General features: G+C 53.4%; 1 protein-coding gene across 2 annotated transcripts in view; it reads left to right on the forward strand.

Annotated features, from left to right (window-relative positions):
- Positions 1–20,470, forward strand: part of ACLY (ATP citrate lyase) — a 35,548-nt gene that overhangs the window by 9,241 nt on the left and 5,837 nt on the right. The window contains exons 1-15 of one of the 2 annotated variants that reach the window (XM_061343158.1): positions 1,411–1,535; positions 8,053–8,227; positions 9,033–9,155; positions 10,045–10,107; positions 10,516–10,706; positions 11,622–11,701; positions 12,178–12,312; positions 13,212–13,326; positions 13,774–13,910; positions 14,273–14,334; positions 14,488–14,605; positions 14,762–14,916; positions 15,498–15,588; positions 18,122–18,263; positions 19,827–19,995. In XM_061343158.1, coding sequence (XP_061199142.1) covers positions 8,069–8,227; positions 9,033–9,155; positions 10,045–10,107; positions 10,516–10,706; positions 11,622–11,701; positions 12,178–12,312; positions 13,212–13,326; positions 13,774–13,910; positions 14,273–14,334; positions 14,488–14,605; positions 14,762–14,916; positions 15,498–15,588; positions 18,122–18,263; positions 19,827–19,995 — 1,740 coding nt within the window. In that variant the 5' untranslated portion in view covers positions 1,411–1,535; positions 8,053–8,068. Of the gene's footprint in view, positions 1–1,410; positions 1,536–8,052; positions 8,228–9,032; positions 9,156–10,044; positions 10,108–10,515; positions 10,707–11,621; positions 11,702–12,177; positions 12,313–13,211; positions 13,327–13,773; positions 13,911–14,272; positions 14,335–14,487; positions 14,606–14,761; positions 14,917–15,497; positions 15,589–18,121; positions 18,264–19,826; positions 19,996–20,470 lie in introns of those variants that run through there. The other variant, XM_061343159.1, reaches the window with a different exon arrangement.

The following is a 20,470-nucleotide window of genomic DNA, read 5'->3' on the forward strand; positions in this document are numbered from 1 at the left end:
CGTAGCCGTGGCGCGCCCCGGGAGCTTTCCCGCGCCCCGGCAGCAGTTCCCGCGTGGAGCTCCCGGTCCCGGTTGGTGCTCGCCGTGGCTCCTGGCCCAGCCCGCCCGGGCGCGGAGGAGCCGGTGTCCGCTGGGGGCTGGTCCCTGCACCCGGGGTTCCAAAGCTCCGCCCCGGAGGTGGGAACACGGACCCTCGGTAAAACCGGTTTCCCATAGGGAAATTGGGTGCATTTGGGGATGCGCTGGTACTGCCTCATCCCGGCAGCATCCCATGCGGGACAGGCGCGAGGGATGAAAGGGAGATGCCGATGGTTCCCTCCTATCAGTGACTTCATTCTGGCCTTGGCTAAGACACTGCCAAGATGAATGATTGAAGCAGTTTGTCCCTGCCAAGTGACTCAGTGTGGCGTGGTGTGTCCGTCGTGCTCCAAACCTGTCAGATTTAACGTCACTGCAGGGAAAATCAGTGCCAATGCTGGGTTTGGACACAGCTCAGGAATGACACAGCCCATCCTCACTCCGTGGCTGCAGGGGAGGGAGCCCTGGGGTGAGAGGCCAGCGTGATGCCCCCATCACCAGGGAGCTCGGCAGAGTGTAAGCTTCAGTAACTGTTTGCCATGGAGTCTTTCCCCAGTGGTGCCGCCAAGGGTGAGACGCTCTCCCTGAGGTGGGCAGGAGCATCCTTGTCTGTCCTGCGTGGTGGCTGCCCCAGACCCGTGCTCCAGCCTGGTGACAACGTCACCACTGACCTGCCCTCTGGAGCAAGGCCACCGGCTCTCGTCGAGGGCCGCGCCGGTGCCTCCCCTTGGCGCTGCTGATGCTGCTTTAGTCAGAGGTTGTGACAGTGGCGATGAACACGGGATGAGCGGTTCTGGCAGGCAGAGGTCTGATGTCTGCTGGTAGGGGCCCGGTGGAGAACGGGGCAGCCGGGAGCCCGGAGCCACGTCCTGCTCCCCTCCGCAGTGTGCCTGACCCGGCCCCAGTCCCTGCCTGCACTGCTCTGGTCGCTGATCGCACACGGCGCTGGGGCGGTCACCGCTGCGGCTCAGCCGGGGCCGCGGGCACCCCCGGGGCTGCGCCTGCCCCCGCGGTTACAACACACCCGTGGGAGGCTGCTCCGCCGGTGCCGGGCGGGAGCGGGAGCACCGGGCGCGGCCCCGATCCCGGTCCCTGTCCCAGTCCCGTCCCCTGGGGGGGGGCAGGCGCGGGCACGCGCCCCCGTGCTCCCGCGTGACGTCATCGAGGGTGTCCCGCTGCCCCCCACCCCTCACCGCGGGTTCACGGCGCGGCGGGCGGGGCGAGAGAGGGGCGGAACTACGACTCCCACAAGGCCGCGCGGCCGCGCCCCACCCTCGGCAGCCAATGGGCGCGGGGCCGCCGCTCAGGCAAGGCACATGTGACGGCGGCGGCAGCCAATGGGAAGCGGCGGCGCCCGTAGGCCGATGGGCCGGGGAGGCTCCGCCGCGCCGCAGCGAACAAAAGGCGGCGGCAGCGGCGCGGGGCCAGCGCGGGCGAGCGGCGTCCGGTGAGTGCCGGTGGGGCCTCGGCACGGGGATCGGGCGGTGCCTGCGCGCCCCTCGCGGCGCCCCCCCCCACCCTCGGGGCTGCGTTACCGGTCGCGCTTGCCGCGCGGTGGTCGGGTCCCGGGAGCTGGGCCGCAGGCTGCGGGACGGGGTGCGGTGCGGCTCAAGGAGATGGTTTGCGGGGCGGAACGGAACGGAACGTCCCGGTGCGGGCCCTGTCCGGAGCCCCGCTGGAGGCCGCCGCCATTCAGCCGCGGTTTCCAAATCAGCGGGAGGGGAGGAGGCGGTGCCCGGTGAGGTCCCGGTCCCTTTGCGGTGGGCGCAGCGCGGGGCTTACCGGGGGGGACTCGTGTAGAGGAGCCGGGTCTGTGCTCTGCGCGTCGGTTCCCTTCGCCCGGCGAGGCCTCTTCCCCAGTGCCCTTCCCTCGGCGGTAGCCCCGGTGCTCGGTCCGGACCGGCGGGGGTGAACCCGTGCCCCTCTGGTTCCCCGGAGCTGCTCCATGGTGCTTCCCCATTCCCTTGTTGCTGTCTCCCGCTGCTTTGGACTCCCCTCCCTTTCCTACAGGCTTCTCCTCTCTCTGTTTTTTGTCTGCAGGCTGGAAGCTTAAGTGCATCCTGACTGTGTTTTGTAGATATCTCTGTTTGATTTGTTTCCCGACCTGCGTTTGGAGCTCAGTGGTTTCAGTTCTGCTGCCTGATGCTGTAATTCCAGCCCTGTGGAGTTTTCCACATTCCAGGCTTCATTTGCACGCATGGAGCTGCTCCGGCAGCACCACTGCTCTGCCTGAGGTGGGACCTGACGCCAAGGGGAGCCTGGCTGGGGATCCTGCCCAGCCACCCAGCACAGAGCAGGGATTTAAGGAATAAACTCATCAAGGGCCTTCCCTAAAGCTGCAGAACAAGGTGGGCTCCAAAGGCAGGATTCCCTGTGCCGGCGCTGGCTGCTTATGCAGGTGTTTGGCACCCGTTGGCTGCTCTCTTTTAGCCAGGCTCGCCCCTGCTCACAGTCCGCTCCTTCCACGGCTGCTGTTCCGCTGTCGGGGGTCCCGTGTCTGCAGGGAGCCTCCTCCAGCACCAGCTGCTCAGCACCTGCTGCCTCAGCTCCCCCCTTGCATCACTCTGCAGCAGTGCCAGGCGTTTCCTAATGCCCAGCACCCAGGTATCTTGACCCGTGGTGTTTGCAGGGCCTCTCCTGCAGAGCCCTCTGGCAAACCCGTGTGTTTGCAGGGGGGAGCTGACGTAACTTTCACGCTGCTGTGGCCTGACCGTGCTGGCTCATCTGGAACTGTGTTAATAAATGACCTGGGATGCGAGGGGCGGTTGCTGTGCGGTGTGGGGTTGTTGACAGAGCTCTTAGGAGAGAGGGTGTGAAGCCCTTGCTGGAGAGGGAGTCCTTTTCTCCCAACAAAAGCATTGCTCGTGCATGGCTGGGGCTGGTACCGAGCTGTATCTAAGTGTGAGCACAACCCGGTGATGCTCAGGCTACCTCTGAGTCCTAAAAGGGTTTAAAGAAGCATAAACCAAAGCAATGTCTGCCTTGTGTCCCCTCGCAGGGCAGGCTGCATTGGGCTAAGTGGTGCCACATCGTCTGAGCTCTGGGAGCTGAGGAGGCTTTACCTTGTTCTGCTGTCAGGGATGCTGCCTCTGGGTTTTCCCTTCAGCTCATCACTAAGTCTTGGGGCACGTGTATTGGTTGTGTCACAGTCAGCTCAGCATCCAGCTCTTTAATCCTTGTCTGGCGTGCCACCATTGAGCTGTCTTTTGTTTGCCAGTACACTCAAGTTGGTTTCCCCAAGCATAGTTTTAGTTTTGCACGTGTGTGACAGGGATTCTGAGCCCTCAGATGTGATCCGATCTGGTTCTGTGCTCTGGACTCGTTAGTGAAGGCTGAAATGCTTTTTGAATCCATGGGTATGGATGATGCTCTCTGATGTGTTACAGGGAAGCTGTTTGGTTTAGAGCCTCGGTGTTACAGGGAAGCTGTTTGGTTTAGGGCCTTGGTAAGTGAGCACAAATCATTCATGGAGGTCAGTGATCACTTATTAGACTGACGGTGGGTGCACAGCGCCTGTTCAGGAGGGCTCTTAACCTGCTCTTATCCTTCACTTCTTGTGTCTGAAGCACATTTCCTTTGCTCAAGAGTTGCATTTTAACTGACAACTTCGTGGCACATACTGTGGGAAATGCTTTAAAGGCTGGAGAGCAGCAGTAGAAGAGGACATTACCCTAGAGCTCGTATTTGGTACAGAGAAAGGAGCTCGGTTTTCCTCCGCATCCCCTCTATTCCTTCAGATGTGCATCCATTGCTGTCAGCAGTGTTGGTTGGCATTGCGGGTGCTGGGCATGACTGAACATCAGACTACCCAGGACACATGAGCACCCTCATCCCTGGGAAGCTGCAGAGAGGCTGCTTCCTGGAGCCTGCAGGAGGTGATGGAGCTGCTCTGCTCCTGTCTCCCTGGCTGATGAGGGACCTGCGCCAGCACATAGCTGGGGATTGCTGATGCCAGATGGGGGTTTATGTTTTCCTGCTGATCTTTTAGCTCCACGGCTCAGCAGACCCAAGCAATTGTTTTGTGCTGTTTGTTGCCTGGGAAAAGCAGGGTTGGAACAGTGGAAAAACCGAGCGAGGGGGCTGATTAATGACTCCCTAATGCTCAGGAGCTGTTCTGGTGCACCACAGGCAGACACAGGTGGAACAGCCTCACTCCTGCTGCTCTTGCCGACACAAGGATCTTGTTATTTAGTGTACTCATCCTCTGGGTTTTCTCTCTTTACCCCAGTACTGCTATTGCAACAAAGGAGGTGATGAAACCGGGCCAGCAACGAGGGGAGCAGCAGAAGGTGGTGGCCAAGGCCAGCAAAGCTCCTGCGAGCAGGAGCTTGGCAGCGGTGCCGTGGGGAGCGCCGCCGTGCCCCTCGGCTTTGAGCAATCCCGTGTACGTCACTCCTGTTCCCACTGATGTCTTCATTTTGCAGGGCTGGTTTTAGTAAGACCTGAGCCATGTCCTGGGTCCGGCTCCCTGCAGTTGCAGCCGATTCCAGCTTGGGCACTGGCATGGCATCAGCTCTGCTGTTTCAATCCGAGGGTGGGCTGAAGAGTTGCGGTGTTGTGCAGGGGCTCTGTGTCACCCTGGAGGAATGAAAGCTACTGAGCCTGGCTCTGTGTCAGGTTAAGGAATAGGTTTGCTGTTCCCCTTTCTCCGTCTGATTCTGCTGCAGTGAAATGTGACACGTTTCCTCTGGGACTGGCCTTTAGCCTGCTGTAGATCAGGCAGCTGATGCATTTGAAGGGCTTTGAAAGCCAAGGGTATTCCAGCTTCCTGGCAGGCAACATAAATAGCTTCAGGTAACCTGGGAGCAGGATTTGCTCTCGGAAGTAGCACTGCTTGAAAGCAGAAATCGGGATGGAAAGTGTTCAGCGCTACAGTACAGGTGATTTACTGTGGGATGTGTGTGCCCAGCTGTGGAGGCAAGGCAGCAGCATGTCTGTGGGCAGGGGATGTGTCTGTGCATGCCTGCAGGTAGGGCTGGTTGGGTTTTCTGTTCTGTGTTTGCTTTCTTACAGCTCTGCCCAGCATCCAGGCACTTGTGCAGCTTTGGGAAGTCTTCTGTGCCTGACTGACCATTGAATAAAGCTTTGGTCAGAGCCCGGCATCAGCCTTGTCAACAGGATTATCTCATGCACAGACACTGCCTGATAATTAAGGAAAAAAGCTGTTTTGGAATGGTGCCCTGAAGCTGATCCACAATTAGCAGAGGATTGATGCAGCAAACCCACTTGAGATGCTTCTTAGCCAGATGCAGCAAACTCAAGTTGGTTTCTAGCAGTAAACCTGCAGCTTCCCTGCCAGTAAAGGTGCAGGAGCCCAAGCAACTCTGCTGATCTTTGGGGTTTAATCCAGATTACAACACAACTGGTGCTCATCCAGTTTCATGGCCTTCACAGGGCAAAGATGGGCAGAGAACTGCAGTTGTCAACAGGACTTTATGGAGCAAGTGCCCAGTTGCTCCATAAGCACAGGAAGCTGTGCCTGCCACCCGTGCGACACCGGTCCCTCTGTGTCACCACCACTTACCTGCTGTGGGTGGCTTCCCCTTGAGCCTGGGGCGTGCTTTGCACCTCCTCCTGTCTTTGGGAGCTGTGGTGGTTTAACACCCAAGAGGAGATCAGTGTTTCTCCAGCATTGATGTCCATGCTTAGCTCGCAGCCAGAACTGCAGCCTCCCTCAGGGGCTGCAGCATCAGCCTCGCAGCTCCTGAACGATGGACGTTAATCCACTGGTACCCAGTGTTTCCCCTTCCCCGACTGTAGATCCCCCACAGCTGTGTGTAAATCCTTGCCATGAGTTAAATCCTTGCCTTAGTCTCCATCTTCTGCAATGAGGAGTTTGCAATGGCAGCTCTGGATTGCTGCTGGAGTTACTGGTGCTCATAGCCCGGGGACTTGCCGTAACTCAGTGGTTTTCTGAGACAGCTCTATTCCCACGGCATCTCTGGACATGTATCTTTAGGAATGCCTCTTGGAGAGCCAGTGGAGCTAACTCAGCAGCACGGTGGTAAAGGGGGTAAAAGGGAGAAGGGAAGGAGAGAGAGAGGCAGGAAGAAGCTCTTCCCTGGGAGGATACCCAGAGAAGCTGTGGCTGCCTCATCCCTGGCAGTGTTCAAGGCCAGGTTGGACACAGGGGCTTGGAGCAAGCTGCTCCAGTGGAAGGGGTCCCTGCCCGTGGCAGGGGTTGGAGCTGGAGGAGCTTTAGGGTCCTTTCCAACACAAACCAGGCCGGCTTTGCAGAGCCGGACACTCAACACGTGCTTGGTCTCCTTTAGGCTGTCATAGCCCTCTCCTTAGCCTGTGGGGCTTGGGCACCAGGGTGATGAAATCAAAGTGAGGTTATGTTTAGCAGGCTGAATATTAGGTGCAAGTGTTTATGGTGACAGGGATGGGGTTTGATGCTATGAAGAAAGATGGGGTGCCTCCGAAAGGCTGCCTGATGTTTTGAAACGGGTTCAGTTGGAAGCTGCGCCGCAATCGTGTTGGAGTTGCACTTAACCATGCTTTCCTGGAAGCAGGAACATGGGGGTTGAACACCTTTTACCCTTTCTGTAGCTTCTCCTTTTCTGTTTTACCACTGGAGTTGCTTTTGGAAAGTTGTTAGCCCCAGATCTGACTGCTGGTTCCTAAGCCTAATGAACAGCTTTCAATAGCAGCACTTGCTTAACCCAACCTCTGCCATTCTAGAGGTACCCAGAGAACACAGTCAGCCTCCTCCTGCTCCTTTCTGCTCAGTAACTGTTGTGTGTGTCTGGGGTGGGAGTGGGACCGGGACCAACCAAACCTCTTTCTTTAAGGGGAATAAAAGGTCTTTTTATAAAGGTAGCTGGTTATTGCCTGGCGTGTTCTGTGCTTCCTTATAGGATGAATAACCCAGTTGATTGCTAATGGTTATTACCCAGAAGGTAGCACAAGAAATAACTGAGGGGTTTTTGAGCCATTTCCCCTCTATGGGTGTCAGTTTGGGATGTGTTTCTTGCTGGAATGGGCAGTTACAGTCTGTTACTGAGCCATTCAGAGACTTCACGTCTTCAGGTGCAAACAGGGCTGCTCTTTGCTGCGTTGGTGCCTGCAGAAACCATCCCGAAGTGTGTTTGGTGTCCGTGCTGGGCTCGGGCAGCAGTGACTCGACCTCCAGGCACTCAGAATGCAGCACGAGCACTGCTCTGTCAGCAGCCTGAGCCCTCACACCAGCCCAAATCGCCTGTTGACCTCTAGCTGACGCCGTTCTGATGCTTGACGCACGCAGACAGGTTCATTGGGATGAAGGGTTCCTTTACATAAGTGGTTGCTGCTCCTAAATATAAATGCATCTTGGGCCCCCGTGACTTGCTGCCCATTGGAAAGTTACAGCCTTGAGATGTCAGTGCAGAAAACTCTGAGAGGAAAACGCCATCGCCAGGAAAGGGTCTTGAGCATCTTGCTCTGCAGGGGGTGAGCCTGCTTCCAGGAAAGGTGGATTCGGAAACAAAAGAGTGATGGGCAAACCAGTGCTCTGGTTTTGCTGATAGTGGCCCCAGTTTCTTTTCCCTGTAGAAGAAGACGTGGGGGGTTGCTGGGTTGCCTGCAGCCAAGCTCAGACTGGAAATGTGGCATGCCATAGGAAAACAAGTGGGAGGGGGAGGGTTTTCCTCTCCTGCTGCGTGTCACTCCCTGGTACTGATCTAGATGCTGTAGGGGTGTTACCTGCATCCCACAGCAGCAACCCCGGGTGCTCTGTGGGTTGAGATGAGTTAGTTCATACTTGGGATGCTCGGAGCTGGGCAAGGCTGGACCAAACCAGTGCTCAGAGCAGTGGGATGGGGTGGAAGCTGTAAGGAACAGGAATAGTTCTTGCTTAGCAGGTGAGTTTTACAGCCTCATTTATGGTGGGCAGACACAGCCCCAGCTCTATGTTTGCTTTGCTTTTGCATTGAGCTGTGTGACTGGGAGTTCTCCACGGGCTCTGTTCCCGATTGCTGTGTTTTATTCCCCCAGTTCAGACTAGGCAGCCATGTCGGCCAAAGCCATCTCCGAGCAGACGGGGAAGGAGTTCCTGTACAAGTACATCTGCACGTCCTCTGCCATCCAGAACCGCTTCAAGTATGCCCGGGTCACCCCAGCCACGGACTGGGCCCGCCTCACCCAGGACCACCCCTGGCTTCTGAGCGAGGTGAGGATGGGACTTGCCCTGCAGCGGTGCCTGCAGCCCCCCCGAGCTGCTCCCATCGTGCTGCAGCAGGTCCTGAGCTCCGGATCTTTCCGGAAGGACCGGTCGCTGCCGCTGCTCTGACACGCTCATTTGCAACACTGATGAAGAAACAAGCCCTGCTCCAAGGCGGATCTGGGGGCCTGATTGTCACATTCCTTTAAGGCCTGTGGAATACATGAGCAGAGGGAGCTGCCAACAAAACCCTGCTAATAACAGGGCAAATGAGAGTAATTCAGACAAAGCCAGAGGCCCTCGGGATGCCAGTCCCCATTCCCAAAGCCTCACTTTCTGAAATCGGGGTGCTTTCTCCACTAGCCTTCCTCTTCAGGTAGGGTTCTGCTCAGCTTTCCTGCGTCCAAGCAGAATGTCATGGAAAACTTGCTCTCTGGTTTTTCTACACAAGTTGTTTTCTATCTCTTTGTGTTTCATGGCTGTGCACTTCCTATAGAAAAAACCCATACCCAAAGCTCTCTTTATTTGTTGTCCGGGCTGGCTTCTTACCAGTGATTAATTACATGAAGTCATTGGCTGGGAGAACATGGATGCTTCACAGTCCTTGACTGACTGATGGCAGCCCTATGCTAAGCAATTCAGTGTGCCATGCTCCAGTGCACAAGTGGATTGCAGGAAGGTCTCAGCAGTGCTTCTGAAAGGGCTTGCAGGAGATGAAAGGCATTTGTCAAGGCTGTTTGCTGTACAGAATTCCAGGAGGTTTCACTCTCTAACGCTGCCTTGGTTTCATCTCCCTTGCACAATGTTGTTGTAGCGTTTGGTGGTGAAGCCAGATCAGCTCATCAAGAGACGTGGGAAGCTCGGACTGGTTGGGATTAACCTCACTCTGGAGCAGGTGAAGGTTTGGCTCAAACAGCGCCTGGGCCAGGAAACCACGGTGAGTGCCACCTCAGCCACAGAGCCAGAGGACTCTTGTTCTGTCTTCTCTGCCTGCTTGTGAGATAGGAGCTGGTGCACAGCTCTTCTCTTGCTTATTGTGGTTTAAAATCCGTGTTAGGCTGATGCCAAAGCAAGTGAGAAACTGTGTGAAGTCCCTGCTGGTAAATGCCAGGCCTAAACAGGGAGCACAGCTCAATGCTCCCTGTACCCATCCCCAATGCAGGGCCTGTGTGGTGGGACTGGCACCATTTGGAAAGCTGCTTCCCTTTGGGAGTCAGCAGCTGATAGCTCACATGCAGTGTGTCCTTGGCAGAGCTGCCTGCTTTGAATCCCCAAGGCAGATTTAACAAGACAAGGGGAAAATCTGTCCTGAAACTGTCCTCTTACTGCAGCCAGCCAGTGGGTTCTGGCTGATGACTGAGAGTTACTTCAAGTGCTCACTTTCATGCAGTGCTGCCTTGGAATATTTCTTCTCCTGGGAGTGACGCTGCACTGGTGTTGATAATGAAACGCCTGCCGTCCCAGCTGCAGGAAGGGGCTTCAAGAGCTCCCTTACTCTTCCATGCTCACTGACACCACTGCTCCTGCTGCTCCCCGTGGAGCTCAGGAGTAATTCTTCCAGAACTCCAAGCAGCACCTGCAGCCATTGCAGTTGATGCTGCACTGAGCAGTGCTCTATGAGGCTGCTGTCTCTGGGACAGGAGATGAAGAGCAGCCATTCCAGTATAATTCCAATAGTCCAGTTCCCTACGAAACCCAGCAGAGGGTGATTGGAAGGAAGTGATTTCAGAGCAGTTCTGGTTAATTCTCAAGGCTTGCCTTATGCTGCTGTGACTATGGAAACTGGACAAGGGTTTACTGGTGTCTGTCTTGTTTTCTGCCTGCAGATTGCTAATGCTAAGGGAATCCTCAAGAACTTCCTGATTGAACCCTTCGTGCCTCACAAACAGGTCAGTGTACCAAAGAAAGCATTGAAAAGTGCTTGGTAATCTCTTTGATGCAGCTTAGATGGATGATACAGCAGAGAAAGCAGGAGCTTGGGAGTGTGCTGTGAGCTGATGGTGTCTGTGTGTGGTCGGAGCACACAATCACGTTGGCTGGGAGGAGGTTACAGATAGTGGGGCTGCCCTTGGGATGTGCCAGCCAGGAGCAGTTGTCTCCAGGAATGGAACATGTTGTCCCTGGCACTTCTCACCAGGATGAAGCTCTCTGGGCCCTGCTGCACTCCCTAGGGGGGGTGTCTGGGCTGCTCCATGCTGTGCCCAGCTGCCCCTTCCCTAACACCAACACAAAAGCCTCTTCTTTGAGGTCTTCTCTGAGTGTGACTTGCTAATGCTTGTGCTGGGTCTGTGGTGCAGGAGGAAGAGTTCTATGTGTGCATATACGCTGCCCGTGAAGGAGACTATGTGCTCTTCCACCACGAAGGGGGTGTGGATGTGGGAGACGTTGATGCCAAAGCTCAGAAGTTGCTTGTGGCGGTGGATGAAAAGCTCAGTGAATCAGATGTCAAGAAATATCTCCTGCAGCATGCACCAGCCAATAAAAAGGAGTAAGTACAAGATGCCCAGTCCCAGGCATGGCCAGCCAGAAGCTCCTCTATTTCAGTCCAGCAGCCCTTTGTTCTGCTTCACCCTAAAGCTTGTTCTCCTGCCCTCCCTGCTGCTCTCAAGTATATGCCATGCATCCTAAATCCAGGTTCTTTGACCTGATCCGAGCTGCTTGTAAACTCAACACAAGTGTTCACAGTGCTTGGAGCCTTCCCTTGGCAGGAGCACTTCTCAGCGCCTGACCTCTGCAGTGCTGGAGGCTTGTATTGAATCCTGATCCTTCCAGCATGGAAGAGGTTTCTGTTTAGAAGAAGTGGTGATAAGATGTGGTTCTGATTGCTAATTCCAAAATGTGCCCTCTCTTGCTCTGGCTTGGTTTAAGAAGGAATTCTCTTGCTGTTCCTCTGCTTACTGCAAGCTTATCTGTAGATGTCAAAGCCTTCTGCATCTCCTTTAATGAGATGCTTTAGCCCTTGCCTATTAGTTATCTTAATATAAGTCATGGTTTTTCCAAACACAATGTAGTAACTGAAGGCATTGTTCAGCTCTGAGAGGCTCAAGAAGCCTGTCACCAACGTAGCTGACCGCTGCCTTGTCCTGTTCCCAGCTAAGGAAGCTTAATTCTGACCAAGACGTGTAGGTGCCAGTGGGACAGTGATGCATTTCTGTCTGGACCGAGCATCTCTGGCAGTCGAGCACTGTGCTCTCAGCAGAGTTTGGTGGAGTGTAATTAAGATGAGTCATTGAGGTCCTCCTCTCCTTGAGTCATCACCTGGCCTTCTTCCAGACAAGATGAATGGGAACGGAAGAGATTGATAGGGAGTAGATTTGCAGATTGCCACTCATATAAATGAGGCAGAGCAGGCTGTGCTTTGTATTTGGCTGCTTTAATGAGCTTGTGTTACGTTTTTTTACAGCATCTTGGCTAGCTTCATCTGTGGCCTGTTCAACCTTTATGAAGATCTATATTTCACATACCTCGAGATCAATCCATTAGGTAACAGACGTTTTGGGGCACAGGACTTTCTGTTCTAAACCACTGAAATGGGTACTTTATCCTTGTGTAGTTTGCAACAGTTCCAAGTGGCATATGCAAAAGAAGTACAAAAGTGGCTGGGATGTGTCTGGGGCTGAATAAATCAAACCAAGCACTGCTTATAGGTGTTCTCTTATCTAAATTCCTGGTGGAAATGAAAAACTCCATTGAAGGGGGTGTTAAATCTGAAGTACATAAAAATTGCTGGGTTGGATCCAAACAAAACAGACCCTGAACCAGGGCCTGCTCTATGACCACAGGCACTGCTTAATGCTGAAGGGAACTTGTTGGGTTTGGTGCATACAGCAAACTGAGTGCTGTAAGAAGGGGAACAGAGGCCACCTGCTTTTTGTAGTGCTCTCTGTAGGGTGGCGGGTTTTAGGGGTAAATCTCTCTGTACAACCCGAGCCCACAGTGGTGTGTGTCCTCAAACGCAGTGGTGACCAGTGACGGTGTCTACATCCTCGACTTGGCTGCGAAGATCGACGCGACTGCTGACTACATCTGCAAAGTGAAATGGGGGGACGTGGAGTTCCCCCCTCCCTTTGGCAGGGAAGCCTATCCTGAGGCAAGTACCAGCCCGCTCTGGCCCAAACCCCTTTACTGTGGGCTACCACAACTGTTGGAAGTGGAGCTCTCTCCTTAACTGCCCTGTTACTCATCCCAAGTGACTTCTGCTGTCTCCAAAAGGATTTCTGTCCTGGCTTTTTAATTTTGATAATTATAATTATGCTTCACTTGGGGAAGGTTTTTGTAACGTGGCCAGGAAATCCATTTAGCTCTTTCTCTCCCTGTAGCTTGCTGGATGCCAACTCTTAACTCAATTTGCTCTTAAAAGGATTAGTTCAGTGTTTGTCTCTGAATCATCCCTCTGCAAATCACTGTGAAGGTTGTTATGGCAGTGTCTCTGCTGAGGACTGTAATGAGCTCCCAATGAAGTGCTTCTCAAGAGGCAAACCCACTGTGATACAGGGACACTCTTGAGCCAGATTGCGGTGCACTCGGTGATGACATTCTTGGCTGCAGCACAGCCAGTGTGTAGCCATGGGTGTGCTGAGGTTTAACCTTCCTCTGGCCTCAGCCTGCAGACAAGGTCAGAACAAGACTTGTCAGTTCAGAGGCATTTGGTTCTATGTCTGTGATGTGGAATGGAGAAACCTCGGAGTTTCTGCTCAGGTTCGTCCCCTTTGAGTTTGTCACAGAGAATGGTGCAAGCTCTCTACATCCAGTCTCATTCCGTGTTCTACCTGGAAGAACACTGGAGACAAACCAGCCCTGGCCCCCAAGAGATGACCCTGGCTCTCTGTCCCTTACCACAATGGTGTTTGTGGTTCTGCTCTCCCCTCAGCTGTAGCTGACAGGAGATGTGGGGGCTCTATATCCGAATGGGCCCAGCACTGGAAACCCTCTGGTTTGGGAAAGGAGGATGCAGGGAAGGGAGGTTAAACTGTTCTGCTCTGCTTGCAGGAAGCCTACATTGCTGACCTGGATGCGAAGAGTGGAGCCAGCTTGAAACTCACTATTCTCAACCCCAAAGGCAGGATCTGGACCATGGTGGCTGGTGGTGGTGCCTCAGTGGTTTACAGGTAACAGAATGAGGTTTCCAGAGGCCAGAGGGGGGATTTACACTGCTGGAAGAAACTGATTCAGCCTCTGGAAGGGAGCCTCTGCTAAAGTGCTCCCTCCCCTCCCAGTGCCATCGCTGCTTGGGACCTCTTTGCAGTGAAGGTGCTGTGCACATTTCTTAGCAGCATGTGTCCCTTAGGGAGTTTAATTCTGGGAGGCTGAGATACAATTTCTTCCTGTCTTGGGAAGGCAGAAGCTGGAAGCTGTTTATGGTACTGTCATTGCTGTGGTAGTCACCGAGTTTCCATCCTATCTAGGAAGTAACGAGATTAATCCTGCCTGGCACCAAGCGCAGCTTTGTCTTCAGCAGACAGCATGATCCCACTTCCCCAGGAATTGCACACAATGCTTTATTAAGTTCTCTATAGTGCCTCTAATTATAGCTCTTTAAATAACTTTTGTCACAGTGACACCATTTGTGACCTGGGGGGTGTGAATGAACTGGCCAACTATGGGGAATACTCTGGAGCCCCCAGTGAGCAACAGACCTATGACTACGCCAAGACTATTCTCTCCCTCATGACTCGAGAGAAGCACCCTGAAGGTAAGGGAGCTGCTGCAATTCCGAAGCTGGGAAAATCTGACCAAATCTGGGCTATTCCATGCTTGGACCTCCCTGGCAGAGCTTTTAATGTAGTGCTGCCTTCTGAGTGAATGGTGCTGGGTTTCTGAGGCAGAACTTGTAATTTTCAGTGTAGCAAAGAGCAAAATGTGCCTCAGAAGAGTCAAAGTTCTTGCTTGGTACAAAGCTCTCACCTTCCAGGCTCTGTTTAAGCCCAGCTTACTGTGAACTATTGGCCAGTGTAAACTGCAGCAGTGTTTCACTGCAGGATCACGAAGCAGCTCAGGACAGAGAGCACTCAATGTGCCTAAACCAGTGTTACAGGTGCATGTTTCTTCCCTCAGGAAAGATCCTGATCATCGGCGGCAGCATCGCCAACTTCACCAACGTGGCAGCCACCTTTAAAGTGAGTGACTATGGGGAAGTGTCAGCACATCCCAGTGATGGCCCCTGAGCTCTGTGCTGAGGCTGGTGGCACGTCTCTTCCAGGAGGTCCTGAGCTGATGGGACAGGGTCAGCGTTGCCTGCCCAGTTCACCCCTCCTATGTGTTTCTCTTAGGGCATCGTGAGAGCCATTAAGGATTACCAGGGTCCTCTGAAAGAGCATGAGGTGAGGATCTTTGTGCGAAGAGGAGGCCCGAACTACCAGGAAGGATTACGTGTGATGGGAGAAGTGGGTAAGGATCAGCCACTTCCCGAGTTTCATTCTTGCATCTTGTTTCTTCCACCTGCTTCCTGCTGAGCCCTTTCACACTTAAATGCTTTATTTTGCCAGAAGCTCCTGTTGTTCCTTCCCCCCCACCAAAGCTGACTGTTCTCATATGCATACACAGGGAAGACCACTGGGATCCCCATCCATGTCTTTGGCACGGAGACTCACATGACTGCGATTGTGGGCATGGCCCTTGGCCACCGGCCGATCCCCAACCAGCCTCCTGCTGCAGCCCACACTGCCAACTTCCTCCTCAACGCCAGCGGCAGCCCTTCGGTGAGTCCCTTCCACTCCTGAAGGCAGCTTCCCGAAGGACAGAGCACTGGAAGAGGTGGCCCAGGGGGGTTGTGGAGTCTCCTATGTTGGAGATATTCAGGGCCCGCCTGGATAAGTTCCTGTGTGATGTACTCTGGGTTACCCTGCTCTTGCAGGGGGGCTGGACTAGGTGATCTTTTGAGGTCCCTTCCAGCCCTTGGGATTCTGGGATTCTGTGAAGGCTGAGCAGCTTGGAGATAGATCCTGGCCACCGCTGTATTTGCACTAAGCTCTAGGAGACCTAAAGTGCCTCTGCCCGCATGGTTTATCAGGAGGGGTCCTCACAGTGTTCACCTCCCTCATACAGGAAACGTGACCCCTCAAAAGCAGCAACATGACTGCTGCATCTGCTGAGGATTTGGTCAGTGAGGAGGTTTCCCTCACTGCACTGAAATGGTCCTATCTCAGAAAGAACTTGCTTTATAGACTGGCATAGCCGAAGTGGTCATTTCCTGCATGCTCCGTGGCCAAAGTGCCCATCTTCTGCATGCTCCAGGTCTTACCTGGCACCCTGTCCCTTATGTGGCTTCTGAATCTTTCAGACTCCAGCAACGAGCAGAACAGCTTCTTTCTCGGAGTCCAGACCAGATGATATTGCTCCAGCTAAGAAGGCAAAACCAGCAGCACCTCTTGGTAAGTCCAGCATTGGAAACAACTGTGAGCAGTTCTCCTCTCCCAAAGACAGGATGTGGACTAGACTGATGCTGTGGTACCCGTCTGTCTTCATGCTGGATTTAGTTAAGTGCTTTAGAGCGTTGTCACTTGCTGTGCCATTAGCTCATGCACAAGGTGAGTCAGAGTTGCCTTGATCCTGAGTGCTCCTTTGAAGGGAACAGCACAGTTTGAGAACTCCCACTTCCCTGTGTCCCTTTATGTAACTGTCTGTGCTGTGGTTGCTCAACTGAGGCCTGTTTCCTAATTAAATACATGGGGGTGTTCCCATGGGATGCTGCTGGAATGGTGGAGGTATTAACAAAGTCCTTTTTGGTACATGCTGCAGCTTCCTGGATAAACACTCTGCAGTCAGTTCAGTTGTGACATCCAGGGTCAGAGGCTGCTGTGTGCTGTGTTGTGTGGTTTTCGGGGGGGAATTTGTCCTTATTTTTCAGGTTTTGGGCTTGTTTGGGGTGTTTTTTACTGATGTCTGTAGGACGCTTCTCTAACGTGGTGATATGCAAGAGCTTGGGCAGCTTTTTGTTCGTTTTTGGAAGCTTTATTGAGTAAGAGCATGTTGTATAGGGATAAAACAACAGCAGAATGGGGCAGGGACAGAATGGGATAACGTCCTGGTCCTCCTCGTTTGAACATGAGGCAATGCTGGCTCCATTTACATCACTGTGACAGGATGCCACCAAGATCCACATCTAATTGTGGTGAAACACATCACAAAACGCACTTCTGCTCCTCCTGATCACTGGGCACACAGTTTGGCATGAGCAATTCCTCAGACAACTGGGAATGTGAGCCCCATGGAGCTGCAGTGCACAGAGCTTCAGTGGTTGTGCTGGGATGAGCAAAGCTTCTCTGGATGGCAAAAGGCACATTGGATGTGTGGTTATTCCAGGAGGCAGCGGAGAGGGCTCCAGCCTGCTTGGCTTTAACACAAGCAGATCCCAAAGGCTGGAGTGCTGCAGGCCTGGCAGCAGCCAGCTCTGTTGTGTGGCTGCAGGAGTGATTCTCTCTTTAACAGACTCAGTCCCAGCTTGGAGCTGTGGTTCAGGTAGGAGCTGTGTGATGGGCTCAGTGTGCCTGCCCTCGCTGGCAGCCGGTTTTAGTTCCTGGTTCTGTTGCTGTTTGTCCTCTGCAGTAGGTTGCAGTGTTGTCTGCTCCCCACTCCTGCCCAGCACATTCAGTTACCACCACGTGAGCTTTTCATCTCTTCCTCAGCGTATCCCTTGGTGGTGCAAAGGCTTGTTTCAGGAGGAGACAGGAACAGGTTGAAATAAACTCTGATTTCTCTTCCCTTCTCTCCCTCCCCAGATAAATCCAGGCACACTGTGAAAACCTCTGTCCCCTTTGCCTTCAAAGAGAAGGAACCGCTTACCAGGCCTAGTAACTGGGGTTGTGTTTCAAAGGGGAACAGAATAGTGCAAGTGCTGTGCTGCTGAGCCTTGAAGGGCACAGAACTAAATGTTCTTGTTGCCTTGTCACTTCCTGGGGACTTGAAGCACTCTGAGCTCTGTGCTGTATGGAAATTAACTGCTGGATTGGGATCAAGGTGGGATTTCAGGCTCTCTCCCCTGTCCTACGAGGAGGGGCAGTAGAAGGGGAATGCTCAGATTGATTCCTTGTGTGGTCTCAAGGAGCAAGGCCTTTCTGGACCTGTGCTTCCCTGTTCCTGTCAATTCTCTTGTCACCTCCTCGCAGGAGTCTTTCAGTCTTCTCATACCAAGCGCTGTGGCAGTGCCTGCAGTGTGTAGGGGTGGAGAGCAGGGGCTGGTCTCTTGTTAAAGGCCAAGGAACAGGATCCTGTTTAATCCCTAATGCTGTTTACCTTTGGGTCAAAGCCAAGAAGAAATCAGCTGTAGACCGAGCTGGCTGCAGCAGCAGGATCAGCTCCGAGTTCCTAAAGGGTTTAGTACGAGCCCTGCCTGGAGTCAAAGGGAGGAACTCACCATTCTGTTGTGATAAGGGGTGGACATAAGCAGACAGGCCATCCTCACTGACTGAGCTGTTGCCTTTCTGTGACTGTGCCCTGAAGCCACATCTTGGGCTGCTTGGGTTTCCATTTGTGAACTCCTGGAGCTGTCAGGTTTGTGTTTGATCATCCAGAAAAACCCAGAAACCAAGAGCTGAGTCCTGAGAGCTCCTTTGCTTTCTCTGTCCCCCCCATTCACTGCTTTTCTATTTCCTATCATCCCACTGTGGTGCCCTGACAAACACGGGGGGGCAAACCTCCTGTAGGCCATACCTCAAGCAATAAATCACTGATTATTTAACTCATGATAAAGCATTTGCCCATCTCCTGAAACCCAGAACCTGACTGTTGTGTTTGGAATCCTGGCGAGGGGGATGCTGCTTCATCTGCAGTTTCTGCCTTAGTTTGGACACTGTGGCTACCCCATCTGCAGTGCAGGAGGAGGGAAGGCACCTGGTGAATTTGGAGCTTTGTCTTGCGCAAGTGGACTCTTTGAACATGTGTGGTTTTCCCCATCTCTCTGAGCAGGGAAAGCTACAACCCTGTTCAGCCGCCACACCAAAGCCATCATTTGGGGGATGCAGACACGGGCTGTGCAAGGGATGCTGGACTTCGATTATATTTGCTCCCGGGATGAGCCTTCAGTTGCTGCCATGGTTTATCCCTTCACGTAAGTACCCTGTGTTCACTCTTTCTCTGCTTCCCTCAAATCCTTCTGTTCGGTTCCCCCTTTCCCAGTCTGCAGTTCTTTGGTGTAGCTCTGGCCTAGCCTGCATCTCTGCTTTAACACCTTCTCCCCTGCTCCCTCCCACCATCACGTTGGCTTTGCAGACTGCTTCCCATTTCCCTCACCCACTGAGCCTCAGGCTGCTCTGTTGAAACAGCTTAATGTCAGCTACCTAAATGAAGTCCCACTTTCTGTTCCTTCAGGGGGTCTCCACATTCTGTTCCTTCACTCAGCAAGCAAGGCAGGCATGATGAGCTGGGCTTTCTTTAGGAGCCTCAGCTCACACTGTCCCCTACAGTGGCAGAAGTTCCTTAGGAGGCAGGATGCATGTGGCTCCTTCAGAGGCATAGAGTTCTCTTGTGCTATTCACCCTCTTTTGCCTTATCCTCACGGCTCAGTGGGGTGAGAGAGGCTCTTGGGTATTTGAAACTGCCATCAGGAGGAGCCTGCAGAGCCCTGCGTGCGCAGGCTGGTTTGGGGGGGGTCCCTGTCAAACAGCAAGCAGTGAGAAGGAAAGGAGTGGCAGGGCTCTGCTGGGAGCCCAGGCAGAGGGAGGCGGTGTCTCATTGCTGCGGTGTTCACAGGCACCCAGGAGAGCTCGTGTCTCATCAGCCGCTGTCCCGCAGAGGATTCTGCCTCTTGACAGTGAAGCAGCTCTGATGATGATTGCAGCTCTGCAGTAACTTCTCAGCTAGTGCCAACCCCAGGGTACTAAAAGCGAGTGCAGGCTCAGCCACAGCTAGAGCTGAGTGCAACCCCTTGCGGGGTTATGGTCATTCAGCAGAGAAAAAGCAATAGGGATTAAAAGCTCAAGGCTGCCTACAATTACTGGTTCAGCCTGACCTTTTGGAGGAAGCCAGGCTGGCAAAACCTGGAATGTTCTGTTACAAATGTACCAGTGTGGGAATAGAGTGTACAGCCTACACTCCTGAGTGACTGAACAGAGCAGACTTCAACGAGCACCCACCTATAAAAGACAAGACCTACAGGGAAGCTTTCCTAGGTGCATCCTTTGGTGTCTGAGGGGCAGGGTGGGCAAAGTCTCGCTGTAGCAGAGCTGGAGAGCTGACTGGCCCTTGATTTGCTGTCCTGGTTCTTCACCCCAGATACTGATTTCCTCTTCCCCCAGCCTGGTATTTGTTCCAGCCCAATAATGCAGCTTTGCATGCATCTCATTCATTACTCTTTCTGTGCCTCATTCTGTCTTCCAGCTTGGAGTAGACTTGAGGCTCTGGTAACCTCACTGTGGGAGAGCTTATTCATCTTGCTGGATGCCTCTGTCCCCATTAGCCCGTCTCCTTCCATATGCTGCTCTGTTCTATACTCTGAAGATCCTTCTGCTGTTAGTATGGTCCCTTCCCATATGCCCTCACTTGCTAGTGAGTGTCTTACAGTCAGTCTTGGTGTCAGAGCTGGGGTTGGTAAACCTCTCTGTCTGCATGCACTGTATCCTGTTGGCCTTCCAGTAGCCTTAAGGTCAGGGCTTTTTTGCTTTCTCCTCCACAGTGGCGACCACAGGCAGAAGTTCTACTGGGGCCACAAGGAAATCCTGATCCCAGTGTACAAGAACATGTCAGATGCCATGAGGAAGCACCCGGAGGTTGATGTTCTCATCAACTTTGCCTCTCTGCGCTCTGCTTATGACAGCACTGTTGAAACCATGAATTATCCGCAGGTGAGCGAGGGGTCTAGGAGAAGCCCAAGTAAAGGAAGCTCTTGTCAGCAGGGTACCGCTATTTCTGAAACCAGTACAGCATTAGCAAATTGTCTTGGGTGTCCAAGTTGGCAGATAAATACCTGGATTCCAGCTCCGGACAGGTTCCAAGGAGGATTTCCAATGGAGTTGCAGAGCAAAATCTAATGCTGGACTGGCAGTTTGTGTAAGAGGAACTTGGCACCTCATGGTCAGGAGTTGGGTTGGTTAAGAATTGGGCTATTTTATTACTATTTATTACTCTGGGTTGGTTAAGACATAGTGCTGCTCTGCTGCGCAAGGGGGAGAAAAGAGCTCTCTGAATAGTGTGATCTCAGCAGACTGCGCCTTGCCAGTCGAGGGTGCACTCACCCAGAGGCCAGACAAGAGGCTGGTCCTGCCCTGCAAGCAGCTCTTTGCCTTCTCTGTCCTGCAGTCCCTCAGGTTGGTGATGCCT

The sequence above is a fragment of the Neopsephotus bourkii genome, unplaced genomic scaffold (assembly GCF_033783945.1).
Source record: "Neopsephotus bourkii isolate Nb327-2 ecotype Australia unplaced genomic scaffold, CSIRO-AGI_Nbou_v1 NB_1821, whole genome shotgun sequence".
In the NCBI taxonomy this organism is placed as follows: Eukaryota; Metazoa; Chordata; class Aves; order Psittaciformes; family Psittacidae; genus Neopsephotus; species Neopsephotus bourkii.